Consider the following 21608-nt stretch of genomic DNA (forward strand, 5'->3'; position numbering starts at 1 on the left):
CTTTGAAAGGGAGAATACATGTATGTAGTAGGCCTCCGTTAGTCTCGATAGACCATGGATTTGTGCCTTGGAAAGTTTCCAGGGCACAAGCCTGGGCAAGGCTGTATGGAAGACTGGCAGTTGCCCAAGCTGCAAGTCCCCCCTCTCCACGCCACCAATGTTATCCAAGGGAAGGGCATTAGGACCCATACAGCTTGGCGCCGGTGTCATCACAGAGCAATGTGTGGTTAAGTGCCTTGCTCAAGGACACACACGCAGCCTCAGCCAAGGCTCGAACTAGCAACCTTCAGATCACTAGACGAACTTGGCCACGCGCCAACACAAAAGGGAGAATATAACTACAGCTACGAAGATCCCTGCTGCGCCCAGTGACTCTGTGACCTCTGTCTTGGAGGCTGATGTTAGGCTGTCTTTCAGGAGGGTGAACCCATTGGACTACCTGGTAAGGCTCTGAAAACTTGTGCCAACCAACTGGCCAGAGCATTCAAGAGTATTTTCAACCTTTCACTCCTAAGGTCGTAAGTTCCCACCTGTTTCAGAAAGGTGACAATTATACCAGTGCTTAAGAAGAGTACTGTGAGCTGCCTTAATGAGTATCATCCACTAGCACTCACATCTACGGTGACAAAATGCTTTGAGAGTTTGGCTGTGGTTAGAATGTACTCCTGCCTCAGCAGCACCTGGACCACTGCAGTCTGACGATCGCCACAATAGGTCTATGGCAGATGCAATCTCAGTGGCTCTTTGCACGTCCTTAGATCACCTGGACAATATTAACACCTAGGTCAGGATGCTCTGTTTAACACCACCATACCCACAGTCCTGATAGATAAGCTACAGAACCTGGGCGTCTGTACCTCCCTCTGTAGTTGGATCCTCAACATGGGCATTGGTAATAATATCTCTTCTTCACTGGCGATCAACACCCGAGAACCTCAGGGGTGTGTGCTTAGCCCACTGCTCTACTCCCTCTATACCCATGACTGTGTGGCTAGGCACAACTCAAATGCCATCTGTAAGTTTGTTGATGATACAACCATTGTTGGCAGAATCTCAGATGGAGATGAGAGGGCGTACAGGAGCGGGATATACCAGCTACCTGAGTGGCATTGCAGCAACAACCTTGCACTCAATGTTAATAAGACAAAAGATACGACTGTGGACCAGGTAGGCAAGGCAAGGGAACACAAACCAATCCTCACAGAGGGATCAGAAGTGGAGCATGTGAACAGTTTCAAGTTCCTGCGTGTCAAGATCTCTGAGGATCTAACCTGGTCCCAACATATCGGTGCAGTTATAAAGAAGGCCAGAAGGCCAGAGAGCAGCTATATTTCATTATGAGTTTGATGAGATTTGGTTTGTCATCGAAAATACTCGAAAACTTCTTTAGGTGTACGATGAAGAGCATTCTGGCAGTCTGCATCACTGTCTGGTATTGGTGGAGTGGGGGGGGGGTTGCTACTGCACGGGACCAAAAGAACCTACAGAAAGTTGTAAGATTAGTCAGCTCCATCTTGGGTACTAGCCTCTGTAGTATCCAAGTTATCTTCAAGGAGTGGTGCTTCAGAAAGGTGGCATCCATTTTTAAGGACCCCCGTCACCCAGGACATGCCCTCTTCTCATTGTTATCATTAGAAAGAAGGTATAGAAGCCTGAACACCCACACTCAGTGATTCAGGAACAGCATCTTCCTGATTTCTAAATGGACCTATGAACACTACATTAGCTCACTTTTTTAAAATGCATTATTTCTGCGTTGCACCATTTTAATTTATTTAATATACACAAAACACACACACACACACACACACACACACATATTTACTGCAATTGATTTACTTATTTATTTTTTTAGATTATTATGTATTATGTTGCAATGCTGCTGCTAAGTTAACCAATTTCACAACATATGCCGGTGATAATAAACCTGATTCCATCACTTATGCAGAGTTCCTGCGTGCTACGAACTCAAGGATTCAAGGATCTCAATACCAACTCAGAACCCTACATCTCCAGATTCCCAGGAGTGCAACTGATATGCCTAGTGCCTGACGTGCACATTTTCACTGCATCCAAGTCTGAATGCAAACTGCGACATTGATTGAACACTGAAAAAGGCAGGAGCACAGGGGTACAGCTAGTAGAGCTGTAGTCTCACAGCTCCAACAACCTGGTTCGTTCCTGGCCTTCAGTGCAGTCTCTGTGGATTTTCTCCACAACCATGCTGATTCCTGATAGCTGTTCCGGTTTTCTCCTGCATCCCGATAAGGTGCAGATTTGCAGGTTACTCATCCACTGTGAACTTCTCCTGGTGGGTAGGTGAGTGGCAGACTTGTCGGATGTGGGGAAATGAGTTGGAGTGGGATTAGTGCAAAATTGGTTGCCTGATGGTTGACGTATACTCAGACGGCAGCACAGTAGCGTAAGACTATCATGGCGCCAGCTATAAGATGGGGGCTCGATCCTCCTCACTCTCCGTAAGCAGTTTGCTCATTCTCACCGTGAGTGCGATGGTTTCTTCTGGGTGCTCTGGTTTCCTTTCATATTCTAAAAGGCGTACAGTCAGGGTTGATGAGTTGTGGATGTGCTATGTTGACACCGGAAACACGGCGACACTTGCAGGCTGCGCTTGTCGACTCGATTTTACGCAAACAACACATGTTTCGATGTACATGTGACAAATAAAGCCCATTTTTAAAGGGCCAGTCCCTGTGCTGTATTCCTCTATGATTATAACAGGTTAGGCAGCACAGAGATGTCCATTTTTATCAATGATATCATGACCAGTATTATTTTACAATTTTCAACTGAGTTGCAGTCTCATCACTGCGGTTTGTAGTAGGTACTGTACCTCCAAGGTGCATTCTGCAAACTCACCTTGACTGGTCATGCCGCATCTCAGATGGCATGGGACCTGGTTGATGCAGATGGCATGGGACCCGGGGGCCTCCACACACTGTTTCCCACGCCCTGCATTTTCCCTTGCCTCCATTTTGTCATTAATGTAAGCTGTGACTGCTACGGTAAACACTTCCTTTAAGATCTGATATGTTTCCCTCGGATTAGTTTGGCACAGGCATGATAGCTGGCAGCTTCTTCCCTTGAGACCTGCACAGGTCCTGGATTGGCATGATTCACGATGTAAACCCCATCAGTTTCTGCATCCCTTTACCAGTCAACAATTCATTATCTTCTTGAATATCTCCTTACAGGATGTGGAAACCATAGAAAGGCTGCAGAGGAGTTTTACGAGGATGTTGCCTGGATTGGGGAGCATGCCTTATGAGAATAGGTTCAGTGAACTCAGCATTCTCTCCTTGGAGCGAAGGAGGATGAGAGGTGACCTGATAGAGGTGTATAAGATGATGAGAGGCATTGATAGTGTGGATAGTCAGAGGATTTTTCCCAGGGCTGAAATGGTTGCCACAAGAGGACACAAGTTTAAGGTGCTGGGGAGTAGGTACAGAGGAGATGTCAGGGGTAAGTATCTTACTCAGAGAGTGGTGAGTACATGGAATGGGCTGCTGGCAACGGTGGTGAAGGCGGATATGATAGGGTCTTTTAAGAGGCTTTTAGATAGGTACATGGAGCTTAGTAAAATAGAGGGCTATAGGTAAGCCTAGTAATTTCTGAGATAGGGACATGTTTGGTATAACTTTGTGGGCTGAAGGGCCTGTATTGTGCTGTAGGTTTTCTATGTTTCTATTTCTAATTTTGCTTCAACTAAGCTCTGAATATTGTACATTTAGCCAGGCAGCAAGCAGAAATTTCCTCCAGTCTGTAGTCAACCTCACCATCAAGGGAAAATAAAAATTAACGTGGATTGATGCGTAGATCAGCCTTCCAATTTATCTCCTTTTACTCCATGGCAGAAGGGTAAACTGGTTGAGGTATTAACTCTAGAAATCAAGTCAAGAACCTCTTATAACCCCTGCGAGCAGCTAAAATCAAATGTTCATTATGACAGGATTTTAATCTTGGTTGAAATAACTCGATTGCTATTCTGCTGTCAAAAAATCTCTTTAAGATGACAGAGCAGACAAAGCAGTGCTGAGAAACTAATGATGGGGCAATGGAATGACCTGCTTCAAGGAGCACCAAAGAGATTAAAATCTGTGCATTCTGCAGGAAGGATTCCAATCTGGTGATTCTACAGGCAACCAATAGGTGGCTTCAAAGAGCTGCATTTAAACCAACACTGGAGAGAAACTGTCTTCTAACACCTTACCTTTGTTGAAAGTCTTTCATATTTATCGTCAACATCTCTGAAGGTTTTTTAAAAATTCTTTATTATAAGATACAGCACAGTAACAGAACCTTCCAGCCCAACAAGTTTATGCTTGCCAATTATACCTGTGACCAATTAACCTCCTAACTGGTCGGTACCTCTTACGAATGCGGGAAGAAAACGGAGCACCCGGAAGAAACTCGCATGGTCACAGGAAGAACGTGCAAACTCCTTGTAGAAAGAGGCGGAATTGATCCCAGGTTGCTAACCGCTATGCTACCGTGTTTTGTATAAATCTCTCACTTGCTGGGAATGCTAGAAGGTGAACATTCAGTCTATTACAACACCAGTTCATCCTTACACTCTTCTTGTGTTAAGTCTGTTCTCTTTAATGGTTCTAGTAGAGTCAAATACAGTGTTGCCTTAAATGTGAACGGAGCCACTCTGCACTCTTGTCTTGGCAACTTTCCAATAATCAATGTTAAAGTTTAGTTTTTGTTTTGGGAGATTGCTTTTATTTTAACTAATCATTTAACCTGCCTCGCTAGTGTCACTTTCTCCCTATAACCAGGATAAGCCTTAACAATTTCAGGTGCGGGCAGATTAAAACAAAAGCAATCTCCTTTAAGTGTTTAATGAAGAAACATTTGGGCTATCTTGTTGCGGTGTAGGCTGGCTTAATTGTGAGAACATTATGGTCCGAATCAGAATCAGGTTTAATACCACTGGCAAATGTTGTGAAATTTCTTAACAGCAGCAGCAGTTCAGTGCAATACCAGATAATATAGAAAAAATAACTACAGTAAATATATATATATATATGTTTGTTAAATAGTTAAATTAAAAATAGTGCAAAAACAGAAATAATAAAAAAGTGAGGTAGTGTTCATGGGTTCAATGTCCATTCAGAAATTGGATGGCTGAGGGGAAGAAGCTGTTCCTGAATCACTGAGTGTGTGCCTTCAGGCTTCTGTACCTCCTTCCTGATGGTAGCAATGAGAACAACGCATGACTTGAGAGATGGGGGTCCTTAATGTTGGATGCCACATATCTAGAAACATAGAAAACCTACAGCGCAATACAGACCCTTCGGTCCACAAAGACGTGCTGAACATGTCCTTACCTTAGAAATTACCTAGGGTTACCCATAGCCCTCCATTTTTCTAAGCTCTATGTACCTATCCAGTAGTCTCTTAAAAGAACCTATCATATCCGCCTCTACCACCGTTGCCTGCAGCCCATTCCACACACTCACCACTCTCTGTATAAAAAACTTACCCTGAAATCTCCTCTGTACCTACTTCCAAGCACCTGAGGCATCACTCCTTGAAGATGTCTATGTGGCCATTGCATTTAAATATTGTTAATCATCTATATATGAGGCAAAATAATTTTCATTGTTCTAGCTGTCATGATCGAGTGATGTGAGACATATCTCAGCTTATCCCTCTCACCATCTTTAGTCAGTCACCTCACGGTTGTGGAGGAGTGGTGCGGAGCCTGTTTCAGAAAGGCTGGCCCAAATGGGTGTGGTCACTAGCACAGTTTGTATCAATGCTAACTCTGAGGGAGGGAAGAGGGGAATAAATATGGAAGGATGAATGGCATTAGAAAACCCATATAACAATAACACGTCTAGTAGAACAGCTGCAACAGACAAAAAATGGAGGGACCCAGCAGGCCAGGCAGCATCTATGGAAAGGAGTAAACAGTTGACATTTCGGGCCGAGACCCTTCATCAGGACTCACTCCATCCAGGTTCCACCTTGACTCTGGTACCGTCTGTAGGAGTTTACACATTCTCTCCAGATCATGTGGGTTCCCTGCTCCAGCCCAAAGATATGCAGGTTGGTAGGTAAATGGGTCTCTGTAAATTGTCCTTCGTGTTTAGATATCATATATGGTAAAATTGTGGGGGAGATTAAAAATGAAATTAATGTAGAGTTACTGTAAATGGATAGCTAATTGTCAGCATTAACTTGGAAGGCTGAAAGCCTTTTTTTATGCTCTCTCTGACTCTCATGGAAATATAACCAGAATAACCATGCCATCTTGACATGGTGCCTTGGTGTCTATTCTGAACAATTCCTAACCAACCCTAAAGGTTCCTTGAATGATTATCAGTTGCTGCCAACTGTACAGTGTCACCCGGAAAGTCAGGCAGAGTGTGTAAAACAATGGTCGGGGGTGAAAATATCAATGAGAAATTATCAACAGCGCTTGAAAAGCAATGAAGGAAAATTATCTCGACTTTAATTTTGCACGCCGTGAATCATATCGCTACACTGTTCCTTGAAGAAACAAGTCAAATAATTAAATCGAAACCCTTGTCCTACACTCCTGTAGTCAGCCTTCAAATAATATACTGAGAGTCCAACCAAATGACAAGTAAGTGGAGAGGGCAATAAAATGTCAAATGAAAGGCACTTATTCTTGTGCTGTGTAGTGTGTGAATGGTGGCTGCTTTAGTTGGTTCACTGCATGCTCTTGGTGCATGTGCGTTGCTTCAGATGTGTGACACTTAACTTACCGCTCTTTCTATGTGATTCCCTAGTGAGAGGAGTGAGTATATTGGCTGCCTGCAGGATTTAAATGGCGGTCTGCTGGGAATCCTCTGGCTGTGCTCTGTGTGCGATTTAGCTACAACCAGGTCTCTGCTGACTGATTGTTCCTGTTGCTTTTGAGAGCCCCTCTCTCCGGCCTGATGTGCCAGATGTTTTTCTGGCTGAAAGGGCAACAGTTTCTTAATCTGTGTGTCAGGTGAATCTTTACAACTCCATGGCTGTGAAGCGGTTTCAGCGTACTACAAAATGTGCAGTCCTATAGCAATTCTACTGTCTTCGAAGAAATTTCAGGTGCCTGATCACTCGGCTGCAACACTCTGCTGATAAAAGGGATTAATTTTATTCCTTTAATAGGTGACACAGAGTGGGAGAGAAAGCTTGTATTTTAATCTGGAGGTAGCAAAATTAATAACTAGTGGAACTTTTACAGAAAAAAAAAATCATAATGCCTCAGTGTAGCATAATGGCATAAAAAATTAAGAACGCTTTAAAAAGCTGCTAGGACATCCAATGATCTTCCCTGATAGTCACGGGCAATGCTGACGTTCAAGATTCAAGATTGTCATTCATTCTACATGAATATGAAGGAGAATAAAATGATTGTTACTCCTGATCCAATGCAGCATAATAAAAACACAGTATGATTTAAAAAAACAAAAACAAACCAGAAAAAATATAAATATAAAACACAGCGTACAATGAAAGGGGTTGGGTCTTCCGTTGGAGTGACAGAGGCTGTGAAGAAAAAAATCGGGTCTTAGAAATGGCATTCTTGCCATAAAGGGATTTGCACAGGGGCCTATAAAATTGTAAACTGAGGCCTTACTGGACAGAAACCAGAGCACATGAACAAACACAGCGTTACAAGGAATTAGAACCAGTTACATTATATTTTGATGCTTGACAGGAAAGCATGAGTGATTATTAGAGTAGCAGGTCGCATGGAATAGGATGGGGATTGTTAACTTGCAAGAAGGAGCCCTCACAATCGACAGTAAATGGAGTTGAAAGCTTAAATCAGTATCAAATAAAGCACCAAAGTTAGTGTTTGATTTGATCATGTGGTTCAATCTGAGGGAAACTAGTAAGTGCTTCCGATCCGTCGCTAGGGAAAAGACGTGACACAGAAGGTAAGAGCTTTCTCAATATTAAGTGGGAGAATTTTCCTCAGACAAAGAGCTGGACAGAGGATGTGAGGATTTAAATTTAAAGTTGAATATATTATCGTATGCACATCTGCATGTATGCACAGGTGCAACGAGAAACTTAATTTTCAGTAGTGTCACAGGCACATAGCATCATATAGGTAACATTAACATGAAAAATATAAATGGAACATAAATTATGCACAATATTTTACAAGAACACACAAATAGATCTAAAATGTCCATTTTAGTGCAAAATATTCACAGTATTCATAGACATAATTATGACCCAGAGTCTACTGCTGCCAGGGATGATAGACATAGTCGTTGAGTGCTTTCAGGAAGTATCTTCATAGATACTGAAGTGAACGTTATTTGTTGTCTAGCAAATAAAAGTGGCGAAACGGAACTGACCAAACAGCTACAAGAGGCCAGTTCAAGATTCAAGATTGTTTAACATCATTTTCAGTACACAAGTGCAAAGGGGAATGAAATAATTGTTACTCTGGATCCAATGCAACAGGAAAAAAATACAATTACTTAAAGAATGCAATAATAAAAAACACAATAAATATAAATACATAAGAGCTTATATACGTAGATTGATAGTATGCACATAAGGTGATGCTAGGCAAAGGAGTGTCTGTACATAAAGTGACTGACAGAAAATAATGAAGTAGTAGTGGTAGGGATGTTAAGGGGTGTATTATGGGGTGGAGAAGTTGATCAGCTTTACTGCTTGGGGGAAGTAACTGCTTTTGTCTGGTGATCTTAGCGTGGATGATATAACACCTCCCTCTGCAACTGGATCCTAGACTTCCTGACTGGGAGACCTCAGTCAGTCCGGATCGGGAGCAGCATCTCCAACACCATCACAGTGAGCACAGGGGCACCCAGGGTTGTGTGCTCAGTCCACTGCTGTTCACTCTGCTGACCCACGACTGTGCTGCAACACACAGCTCGAACCACATCATCAAGTTCACTGATGACACGACTGTGGTGGGTCTCATCAGCAAGAACGACGAGTCAGCTTACAGAGAGGAGGTGCAGCAGCTAACGGACTGGTGCAGAACCAACAACCTGTCTCTGAATGTGAACAAAACAAAAGAGATGGTTGTCGACTTCAGGAAGGCACGGAGCGACCACTCCCCACTGAACATTGACAGCTCCTCGGTAGAGAGTGTTAAGGGCACCGAATTTCTTGGTGTTCCCTTGGCGAAGAATCTCACCTGGTCCCTCAACACCAGCTCCATAGCAAGGAAAGCCCAGCAGCGTCTCTACTTTCTGCAAAGACTGAGAAAAGTCCATCTCCCACCACCCATTCTCATCACATTCTACAGGGGTTGTATTGAGAGCATCCTGAGCAGCTGCATCACTGCCTGGTTCAGAAATTGCACCATCTCGGATTGCAAGACCCTGCAGCAGATAGTGAGGTCAGCTGAGAAGTTCATTGGGGTCTCTCTTCCCTGCCATCACGGACGTTTACACTACAAGCTGCATCCGCAAAGGGAACAGCATTATGAAGGACTCCGTGGACCCCTCATACAATCTCTTCTCCCTCCTGCCGTCTGGGAAAAGGCTCCGAAACATTTGGGCTCTCACGACCAGACTATGTAATAGTTTCTTCCCCCAAGCTATCAGACTCCTCAATACCCAGAGCCTGGACTGACACCTTGCCCTATTGTCCTGTTTATTATTTATTGTAATGCCTGCACTGTTTTTGTGCACTTTACGCAGTCCTGTGTAGGTCTGTAGTCTAGTGTAGCTTTCTCTGTGTTGTTTTTTTACATAGTTCAGTCTAGTTTTTGTAATGTGTCATGTAACACCATGGTCCTGAAAAACGTTGTCTCATTTTTACTATGCACTGTACCAGCAGTTATGGTCAAAATGACAATAAAAGTGACTTGACTTGACTTGACTTGATTGGAGTGGGACAAACAGTCCATGAACAGGGGTGAGGGGTGTGGGATCCTTTCTGATACTGCCGGCCTTTTCCAGATACCTTTTTGTATACAGTATGTCCTTGATGGAAGGTAGGCTGGTGCACTGAGCAGTTTAGACTACCAGCTGTGGGACCTTCCTGTCCACTGCAGTGCAGTTCCAGTAGCACACAGTGGTGTAGCATATTAGGACGCTCTCCACTGTGCATCTGTAAAAAGTCATGATTATTGATGTACATAGTCAAGCCCCCTTCAGCCTCCTTAGAGCTTTCTTGATTGTGTAGAATGTGTTTTGGGCCTATTGGAGGTTGTGTAGGGTGTGCACTCCCAGGAGTTTGAAACTGCTTGCTACTGATGTTCAAATTTCAAAGTTCATTTCTTATCAAAATATGTATACATTATACAACCTTGGGATTCTTCTTCTTACAGACAGTCGCAAAACAAAAAAACCCAAAAGAACCCATTAAGACAAAAGACCAATATACACCCAATATGCAGAGAGAAAAAAAATCATATTAAAAATAAAAGTAAGCAAATAGCAGCTAGAATGAAAGTGAGTCCTCAGATACGAATCCCAGAGCAGGTCCTTTGCCTCAGGCTCAGTTCATGCATAGTGGAGTAAATTTTGCCGTGCCCACAGACCCAACACCTTGACCTCAGTGCAGTGCAGAGCAGAGTAAATGTTGTGGAGCAGCGAGCAGAGCCCTCCCAACCCTCACCTCCGGTTCCACCACCCTGCCTTTTCAAACCTTCTGGCCCAGCGTTTAAATTGTCCAAACATTGGGTTGTTCCTTGCTCTAAGAGCCAGGCCCTGTAACATCAATACGCTCTGGTGAGGACCCGGCCCATAACCAACTCTTCCAACTCAGTCTAATGCTTACATCGGTCAAACCTCGCTCTCCATTTAGGTTGACGAGCCTCAAATCTGCCTCTCCTCTGCTCCACTCACCCGAATTTGCCTTGACTTTGTCTCGCACCTGCGTGCTTCAAACCGTAACATTGTCTCTGCCTCCATTCTGGTGCTGGATTATATAGACTTAACTTGACGTAAAATATGCACGTTTTTAGTTGTCCATGCAACTCATGACTCTTAAACTCACATTTTGCTAATCTTTATTATACTAATCAGTTTTTGAATGTTAAGTATCTTCACATCAGCAGCACACACGAGTAATTAGAGTGTTAGCAGTTTCAATTGATAGTAAGCTCCTTTTGATCAGGCCTATTTGTTTTTTTCCCCAATGTATCAAAGATGGTACTAAGTACCTGACTATTTAAAAGGAAGGATATCAAAGCCTCCTAAGATTAAACAAATCAGATGGAAGTTTCGGAAGAAGGTGAAGCACTGCAGGGCATGGTTTGCGTAACACTGCTACCACCCCAGCGACCCCGGTTCAATTCTGCTGCAGTCTGTAAAGAGTCTGAGGCTCTCCCAGTGATTCGTGTCACTTCTCCAGGTGCTCCGGTTTCCTCCCACATTTCAAAGTCATGCGGCTTGGTAGGTTTAATTGGTCTTGTGGGCGTAATTGGGTGGTGTGGGCTTATGGGCCAGAGTGTCTGGTGCTATGCTGCATCTCGAAATGAAAAAAAATATAAAGAAGTAAAGTGAGCGTTCATAGCTTCCTCAAAAAAGGAACAGGTGGGTGTTTTTTTAATCCTGAACAGTGAAAGCTGAGGTATCAGTTAATAAATTTGTAGGGCTATCGAAATTTTGGTTGGGTCTACCTGGAGATGATTCCCCATGTGGAGTTAATTCAAAATTAGGATTCATGAATAGAAGATAGTCACCCATAAATCCAATGGTGAATCGGGATAAGTTACTCCTCTTGGTGGCTAAATGTGGAGTTCACTGTAGAGGTCACGTGCTGAGCGTCTAATCACTCATTCATTCCTCGGGGAAGGTCTGAGACAAGAGCCAAGGACCGCCCTAGCAGGGTGTCACGTGCTGAGAGTGTGGAAGTTACCAGGCATATGGTCTGGGTAGTAGCAGAAAGCAGGAGAAGCAGCCACTAATGGGGCTGTGGATGCAGCTTCTACTCAGAGTGGGAATGGCTTCCGGCTGGCTAGCTGAGTTCAATGTGTGAAATGAGACAAGGAAGTCTCACAACTCAGTTCAGACTACTCCCTCCCCGCACATTTTGGTAGGTCAAATATGATGGCAGAATATAGCATTAATGGCAAGACTCTTGGCAGTGTGGAGGATCAGAGGGATCTTGGGGTCCGAGTCCATAGCACGCTCAAAACTGCTACACAGGTTGACTCGGTGGTTAAGAAGGCATATGGTGCATTGGCCTTCATTAATCATGGGATTGAGTTTAAGAGCTGAGAGGAATGTTGCAGCTATATAGGATCCTGGTCAGACCCCACCTGGAGCACTGTGCTCAGTTCTGCTTGCCTCACTACAGGAAGGATGTGGATACCATAGAAAGGGTGCAGAGGAGATCTACAAGGATTTTGCCTGCATTGGGGAGCATACCTTATGAGAATAGGTTGAGTGAACTCGGTCTTTTCTCCTTGGTGTGACAGAGGATGAGAGGTGACCTGACAGAGGTGTACAAGATAATAAGAGGTATTGATCGTGTGGATAGTCAGAGGCTTTTTCCCAGGGCTGACATAGCTAGCATGAGAGGTCACGGTCTTAAGGTGCTTGAAAGTAGGTACAGAGGAGATGTCAGGGGTAAGTTTTTTACGCAGAGAGTGGAGAGTGCATGGAATGGGCTGCCAGTGGCAGCGGTGAAGGTGGAAACGATAGGGACTTTTAAGAGACCCCTGGATGGATACATGGAGCTTAGAAAATTAGATGGCTATGGGTAAAGCATAGGACATGTTCAGCACAGTTTTGTGGGCTGAAGGGCCTGTCTATGTTTTCTATGTTTCTACATGGAGTGGTAGAGGAATCCATAGTACACTAATTATCAATGTATGAATGCAGTATACAATGTAAGATCCATCTTTCTTCAAGATGAATTCAGGACTGTATACTGCATACACACTTTGATAATAATCTACATAAGTCCATAATGGAGAAAATGGGTGAGATGAAGTAAACTGAACATGTGAGGCAGAAATATCACAGGATAATCAGAGCAAGTAACATATTTCTTCACAGTAAATTCTGTGTTATCTTGGTAATTACTGTGAATGAAAATGTTAAATCTTGGTCTTGGAGCATCTAACAAGTTGCATCACTGCATTGTACAGAAACTGCATTGCAGCAGCCAGGAAGGCTTTAAACAGGTAGTCAAAACTGCCCAACACATCACCGGCACCAGTTAATCCACCATAAAGGACATATATACAGAGAGATGCTTGGAAAAAGGCCAGTAATATCATGAAAGATCCCACCCAACCTGCTCATGGTCTGTTTCTCCCACTCCTGTCAGGCAGGAGGCTACTTAGCATCCATACTAGGACCGCCAGACTCAAAAACAGTTACTTTCCCCAAGCAGTAAGGCTAATCACCACCTCCACCCACTAACCCACTGCTCCACACCCCCACACTGCTACTTTATCATCATGTACAGACGCTCCTGTGCCTAGTGTCATTTAATGTACTACATGTAATCAGTGTATATAAGCTATCTTTTGTATTTATATGTATTGTGCTTTTTATTAATTTTGTTTTTTTTATCTTAGAGGATTTTTATATGCTGTATTGGATTTGTAGTGGGAGAGTCTGGGGTATCCAGGGAGGGTTGCACCTCTTTGAGGCTTTGATGGCTTTGCAACCAAGTTTGCAGACAATACAAAGATGAGTAGAGGGGCAGGTAGTGTTGAGGAAGCAGGGAGCATGCAGACAGACTTAGAAAGATTAGGAGAATGGGCAAAGAAGTGGCAGATGGAATATAGTGCAGGGAAGTTTATGGTCATGCACTTTGGTAGTAAAAAATAGAAGAATTGACTATTTTCTAAATGGAGAGAAAATTCAAAAATCAGAGATGCAAAGGCACTTATGAGATCTTGTACAGGATTCCTTAAAGGTTAACTTGCAGGTCGAGTCAGTGGTAAGGAAGGCAAACGCAATTTTAGCATTCTCTTCCAGACGACAAGAATATAAGAGCAAGGATGTGATTGTGAGGTTTCATAAGGCATTGGTCAGATCACACGGAGTATTATGAGCAGTTCTGAGCCTCTTATCTAAAAAATGATGTGCTGGTATTGGGGAGGTTCCAGAGGCGGCTCACAAGAATGATATGGGAATGAAGAGCATTTGATGGCCCTAGGCCTCTTCTCACAGGAGTTTAGAAGAATAAGCGGGCAATCTCATTGAAAACTATCAAATATTAAAAGGCCTAGATAGAGTGGGTGTGGAGAGGATCTTTCCTATTGTGGGTGAGTCTAAGACCAGAAGGAACAGCATCAGAATAGAGGGACGTCCATTGAAAACAGAGATGAGGAGGAATTTCTTCAGCCAGAAGGTGGTGAATCTGTGGAAATTATTGCCATGGATGGCTGTGGAGGCCACGTTTAAAATGGATGATGATAGGTTCTTGATTCATCATGGCTTCAAAGGTTACGGGGAGAAGGCAGAATAATGGGGTTGAAGGGATAATAAGTCAGCCATGATGGAATGGTGCAGCAGACTTAAAGGACTGAATGGCCTAATTCTGCTCCTATGTCTTATGGTCTCTGATGAAAGGGCTGTCGTGTCCATTCTGGGGCAGCTCACTCACATTTGGTCCCCACTGGACACTCAGCTCTCACTTGTGGCTCTAAATAGCTGTTTGCATGTGACAGGGCCCCCACTCTGGTTTGCCACGATGACAGGGAGGGCAGCCAAAGGGGCCTCATATCCTGGAGAGATAGGGACATGCCTTTCCTAGCATGCGAAGTCAGTTCCAGCAGAACAGACAGATCAGATCAACAGCAAAATCGAATGGCCAAGGAGGTGGTTCTGCAACACTTTCTGGAGAGTGAAGGGCATGAAGGGGCACCAAAGAAATCATGGTCATCCACTGCTATCAAGGAAGACCCCAGTTGTGACAACTATTCGTACCACTGGACCCAGACATCTGTGGTCAAGAGAGTGGAGCTGCTCCAATAAAAGAGGCTTTACCACTTTAAAACTCTCCCGCACGAGTTTCCTGTCATCATTGGATATGATCGACAGCCAACAATTGGATCACAGTAACAATTAATTCATGCCCCTTTACACTTCTTTACTGGAAATGACACTAAACATTGTTGAAATCTTGAATCTTGGAGTGCCCCAGAGTCACTGACTGTTTTAGAACCAGGTCTATTCTATGTGAGATGTTCTCACATAGGGTTGTTTCTTTTCCCCCTTAGTATCCTTGAGCTATAGAGGAAAAGTCACTGGCTAGAATTGCTGCTTAAAATAACAATCCAATATGTGTAGTTATTCACTTTATTAATGGAGAAGTTTTGGCAATTGTAATGAGATTCACATGTAAAGGTTTTGTTCATTAGCTCTTTCTTGATTGAGATGGTTATTGGTTAGCATTTACATGGTGTGGAAGTTACTCGGTTTAAATCAGCCTAAGCCTGACCGTTGTCTAGTTATGTCATTTGCTGAAGAGTTACAATTTGAATTTAACATTTATGCAACCATCAGCATACCACTCCATTTCTAAACTCATGACCTCCTCCGTTGATATCCTCAGATTAGGAAGATTGACCTCCTAAGAATACCCATCACCCAGGACATGATCTCTTCTCATTACTACCATCAGTGAGGAGGTATAGATGTTTGCAGATGTTAGCATTTTAGAAGCGACTTCTTCCCCTCTGCCATTAGATTTCTGAATGCACAATGAAACACTCCAGGAACACTACCTCATTATTTTCCTCTCCTTTACCACTTCTTATTTAATATACTGTATATCTCATTGTAATTCATAATATTTTTATGTATTGCACCGTGCTGCTGCCGCAAAACAAGAAATTTCGTAACATATATAAGCGATAACAAACCTGATTCTTATTCTTCTTCAGATTCTCTACGATGTAGCAATTTTCTTTTGAGTGAGACATGACATTAGTTTTACCTGGGCACCATGATGTCACACTCATCCAAAATATCATGATATCATGACAGTCATTCTCACCTTGTTTCTGAAATTCAATTGTTTAGTCCAGATTGGACCAACACTTTAAAATCTGGAAATACTTAATCTTGCTAAAACTCGAAAAGGACACAAGGTTATTGGTGAGTAAATCCAGTACCTCACATGTGGAAACCTGTTCTGGGAGCCTATTTACAGCTTCGATACCATACCCCTAATGCAGCATACTGAGACAGGAGGAAGAATTTCTCCTTTGGAAAATAACATTGGTGACAAGTGAGTAAAGCTCTATCTTCTCTGAAATACAATAAGTAACTTTTGCATTATTGCGGGGAAATGGTATTTCCAATCTTTACAGTCATAAAGGAAATATAAAACAAAGATTAATAGCTGTATTGTCTAATTATAAAACTACATCTTGAAATTCTAGTCTCATATGACATTCATTGTAAAATTCCCCATGGTGATCAAATGTACTGGTCTCTCGTGGGCTGTTTGGACACCAAGACTATACTGAAATTTAAATAGTGGTGATGTATCCTTCTTCCTGGCTATACAGAATTGTGGCAGTATCACAGTTTCATTTGGAAGGGATGACTGTTAAAGACATTCTGATCAAAATAATCTACAGTCAAGTTGCAACAACTGGCTTGTAGTCTCATCTTTAGCTTAACTATTTGGAATGGTCTTCATCCTAATCTTCTCACAACAAGCAGATTTACATGGCTTTAATATGTATCCATGTTTCATTCTTTCAGGTAAATTTCTTTCTTGGCTCCCTTGAATAAAATGGGTCCAGTTGATGGATAGTATCTTCAATTCTAAGAAATGGAAACCTAAATTGTTGGTTCTCAGTTGTAAGTATCTGTGTGTTAATTAATGGGTATAATAAGAAGCAGATGGGATCAGAAGTGGGAAGAGTGAGCAGTTTTAAGTTCCTGGGCGTCAATATCTCTGAGGATTTAACCTGAACCCAACATATTGACACAGCTACAAAGAAAGTTTGACAGTAGCTATATTTCATTAGGAGTTTGAGGAGATTTGATGCGTCACCAAATCACTTGCAAATTTCTACAGATGTACCATGCAGAGCATTCTAACTGGCTGCACCACCATCTGGTGTTGGGTTGGGAAAAGCTACTGCACAGGATCAAAATAAACTGCAGAGAGTTGTAAACTCAGTCAGCTCCATCATGGGCGTGAGTTTCCATAGTATCCAGGACATCTTCAAGGACCGATCTCTCAAAAAGGAGGCATCCATCATCAAGGACCCCACCACCCAGGTCATGTCTTGTTCTCATTGCTACCATCAGGAAGGAGGTACAGAAGTGCAAGGGCACACACTCAACGATTCAGGGGCAGCTTCTTCCCCCTCTACTGTCTGTTTTCGGAATGGACGTTGAACCCATGAACACTACCTCACTAATGTTTTCATTTCTATTTTTGCACTACTCATCTAATTTAACTAAATAACATATATAAACACTTACTGTAAGTCACATTTTTTCTGTTCTTATATTTTGCACTGTATTGCTGCTAAAAGGTCAAAATATTTCACAACATACAATATACTGGTGATATTAAACCTGATTCTGATTCTGACCGTATTTAGTCAACTGCATCACAATTGATTATGTATCTTTCAACACCAGCTTTCAAACATTTTTTTTCAGACATTCAATAAAAAGCCCATATTTTAAATTCTCAGTCATTAACTGTAGGTCCACTTATCATCTAAGCCTCCAAACACTTTCCCTAATCTCCTTCCTCATTCCTGAACAATGTACGGATTGTGATCTTCACAGCTAAAGCTGAAGACTTCATAAAGGCTTGATAATAATACCCTAAGGCAAACCAGGCTAAAGGAATCAGCTGTTTCCACTTTATTTCTTCTTCAAAAAAACTGAATGTGCAATGCAAAAGGTCACCTGTAATTTTTCTTCAACAGGGAATAAAAGTGATAAAGACTGAAAATCATTTTGTCTATGAAATTAATCCACACACATTCTCTGCCAAAGGTGTTGATAATTCCTTAATATAGACAGACATTGTTACCAAACCATATTGTCCTTCGTACCAAACTCAAAGGAAAGATTACACTTGGGTTTCAATTTAATGCTGTAAGATAACCACTTCATGCTTGGGTTGTAACAGGAATTTAAAGGCATTAAGTCGGCTCGTTCTATTTTGCTTGCTAGAGCATGGTCATCAATGGACCGCATCACGTGAGCTCACGTTTCTGCTCCGCCACCCGATGCCTGCAGCTGCACTAGTCTCCTGCTGCCCTGCAGGTCTGGCTGACCCTGGGGATTTGCTGCTGCAGCCATCTTGTGGTCCCCAAGTGGTGTCTAGGCTTCAGATGGTGGAATCGCAGGTTCCGCCTTCTGAGTGTCCTGATGGCTCTTTCGAGTGCTTCTGCATTCAGGTGCCACTTTATTAGGTACACCTGCTTGTTAGTACAAGTATTCAGTTAAGCAATAACTCAGTGCATAAAAACATGCAGACATGATCAAGAGGTTCAGTTGTTGTTCAGACCAAACATCAGAATGGGGAAGAAATGTGATCTAAGTGACTTTGACCGTAGAATGATTGTTGGTGCTAGATGGGGTGATTAGAGTATCTCAGAAACTGCTTTTCATGTGCAACAGATGCTAGGGTTTACAGAAAATGGTGAAAAACAAAAGTCATCTCTAAAAAGTCTATTCTGTGAGTAAAAATGTCTTGTTAATGAGAGAGGTCAGACTGGTTCAAGCTGATAGGAAGGTGACAATAACTCAAAGAGCTACACAATGCAACAGTGGTGTGCAGAAGAGCATCTCTGAATGCACAACACATGGAACCTTGAAGTGGATGGGCTACAGGACCAGAACATCCACACATCCACTCAGTGGCCACTTTATTAGCTACAGGAGGTACCTAATAAAGTGGCTAGTGAGTGTATACACCTCCGAGAATTACAGAATTATTGAAACAGTTGAAATAGATCTTAAAATATGGAAAACAACATTAAAGATATTTGGCTGCTGTAAATTAATTTAAAGCGCTAATATTGATTAAGATTAAAAAAACCAAACCACTCACTTTTTCCATCCAGATCAATGACTCCTTTCAAATGAATGAATCCACATCTTCCTTATGAATCCAACAGTGTGCAGATCAAATGCAATGGCATCTGATCTCCAGTCTGTTCTGTACCTCCCCGCTGCAAATTGCAGGCTTGGAGGTCAGGGCATACTGACCTGTGTGCAGCAGCTTGCCAGTAGTCGGTCTTTCAGCCGGATATTTAACTTCCAATGTGCATGATACAAATTTACCAAAGCTAACTTTAATACCAGCTGAACCAATTCTCAAAGACTAGATTTTAAAAAAAGAGTTTAAATTTTTTCTATTCCACTAACTCTGGTTGTTTATTTTCCTGTTCTGTAAACACCACACAATTCAAATATAACTCTTTTTGAAACCGTCAACGGTGCTTAGATGTGCTTTGAATTTAAACGCTACAAAGAACAGTTAGCAGATAGAGATAGTAAAGAATTACATTCTAGTCACACCCACCTTTCCTAATTTTCCTTTCTCTGTTTTGTCTCCTTTCCTGTTCCCTGAGGACTGGAGTGATTGATAGCCTAATCCAATCATTGTATTACACCAGCCTCAGTTGGAATGTTTCCTTATCATTAACAGTTACCCTATGGTTAAATTCACAGCTCACTGCTTGATGCAGCCCCTGAGATTTAAAGGTCTGGCCTTTAGAAAATATTTAAAATAAAATTGAAAACTTGACAATACCAAGATCTTCATACTTTCCTATGTCATTTTTAAAAAATTAATTTGATGTAAAGTACACAGGTCCTATGTAAGTCCATAATGTGACCAGCTATGTTAACAGCTAACTGAAACTTAAGAAACAACTAGCTGGGATAGTAAAATAAATATATTTGACTTGGTTTATGTGTTGACTAAGAGTAATATTTATTCTAAAAGAGGAAAGCAGACAATATGGCTCCAATGCACTGATTTAAATCACTGCTCGTCTGAAGCAGTCAGAGAGAGCAGAGGTGCCCTGAATGCAGCTTAAGCTCCCAAAAGACAAAAAATATGCATCTCATAAACTTCCATTCTGTAGAAATGTCAACCTGTGGTTGTGTGGTACTTCAAAACATGCACTTGGCATTTTATGCTGTCTACTCTACCTTCATCTGTAAACATGAGCATTTAACATTTGTGTAGGGCAGGTAACTACAAACTTGTTATCTATTACCATCCTTTTATCCTCATTATCTACTTTCAGTTGTTGGGCTGCGGAGGTGGGCAAGCAATAAACTTTGTCAAATAACTAAATTAACCTTTTCACAATTTAATTTCCGTTAGCTAATTTTACAATAAGAGACAATACTTCATTTCTAATACCACTCCAAGAAGGAGGGTGATCAATATGGTTTGGTTCAGTTTCTGCATGACTTAATCTGAAATGCAACTTGACAACCTCCTATCAAGAACAAAAATTTGATCATTGGAAGATACTCAAGGCAGACAAATGAGAAAGAGGAAATGCAAAATGAATTCATGAGCTATGAATCTGAAATAAATATGCACCCTTTTAAAAATAACGAAATGACTGCTAACTTACAGCTTTGACAAGCTGACTGTTCTAAGAAGTTGGAAAACACTTTGAAGTACTTTCTCATTCAGAAGTAATTTTCTATCAAAATTATTTTGTCTATTTAAAAAAACTCTAGGTATTCCCACATTTGAATTTACCCAAATGAACAGACTTTATTCCTTTATCTGAATGTAAATGATTAAAAAAGTGCACTAGAAGCAATTACAATTTGGTGTAAAGTGTTCACATTAAAATAGCAAAGCAGTGCAGACTGCATTAGAACATAGAACATAGAATAGTACAGCACATTACAGGCCCTTCGGCCCACAATGTTGTGCCAACCCTCAAACCCTGCCTCCCCTATAATCCCCCACCTTAAATTCCTCCATATACCTGTCTAGTAGTCTCTTAAACTTCACTAATGATATGAATAAGTTGAAGTTTGTGGTTTCTATTCAAAATTGAGTGTTAACTAAATCTTGAAAAGAGAAACTGTGCTAATATAAGTTACTACAAAGGGCTTCAAGGTACTTCTTTCATTTATCCATTAACTTCTCCCCACCCACTTTACTGAAGCATTGTGCCAATAAAAGAAATTGCTATTGGAAGTGTTTGCAGACTTGTCCATCTGTCAATATGATTAGTTATGTTGACCAGCAGAAAGCAAGGTGCCTTGAAAGGGAATTGATATTAGAAGTTGTCACCGTTTTGTCTATAGTCTCAGAGGAAACACTGCACAATGGTGAAGGCAATGCTTACCAGACAGTCCGCCATATGTGGTTCGCTTGTCTCTACCAACGGCGGGCACAGGTGTGCCATCTGCAAGTAGCCCTATCAGCGCAGAGACTGTGTTGATTGCTGTAATACCATTTGCACCACCTGTGAGAAAATACAACAGTTATTTAAATTCAAATCCACAGAATAATATCTTTTGATTTTGATTTCAATGTAATAGCTAGAGAATAGATGGCATGAGTCATTTCAAAGTTAGTGACACAGGGACTATTATCAAACAAAAGGGATGTGTTTTTAATTGATGTACGTAAGCTATTTGAAAATTAATGTAACAGGAAGGACAATCAAAATCAAAGATTTAAAGAAGTAA

General features: G+C 41.8%; 1 protein-coding gene across 2 annotated transcripts in view; it reads right to left on the bottom strand.

Annotated features, from left to right (window-relative positions):
- LOC140736808 (dihydropyrimidine dehydrogenase [NADP(+)]-like) overlaps positions 1-21608 on the bottom strand; it is an 888868-nt gene that overhangs the window by 166215 nt on the left and 701045 nt on the right. For both annotated transcript variants that reach the window (XM_073062742.1, XM_073062741.1), the window contains exon 18: positions 21263-21382. In XM_073062742.1, the coding sequence (XP_072918843.1) occupies positions 21263-21382 (120 nt within the window). The remainder of the gene's footprint in view (positions 1-21262; positions 21383-21608) is intronic.

The sequence above is a fragment of the Hemitrygon akajei genome, chromosome 12 (assembly GCF_048418815.1).
Source record: "Hemitrygon akajei chromosome 12, sHemAka1.3, whole genome shotgun sequence".
NCBI lineage: Eukaryota > Metazoa > Chordata > Chondrichthyes > Myliobatiformes > Dasyatidae > Hemitrygon > Hemitrygon akajei.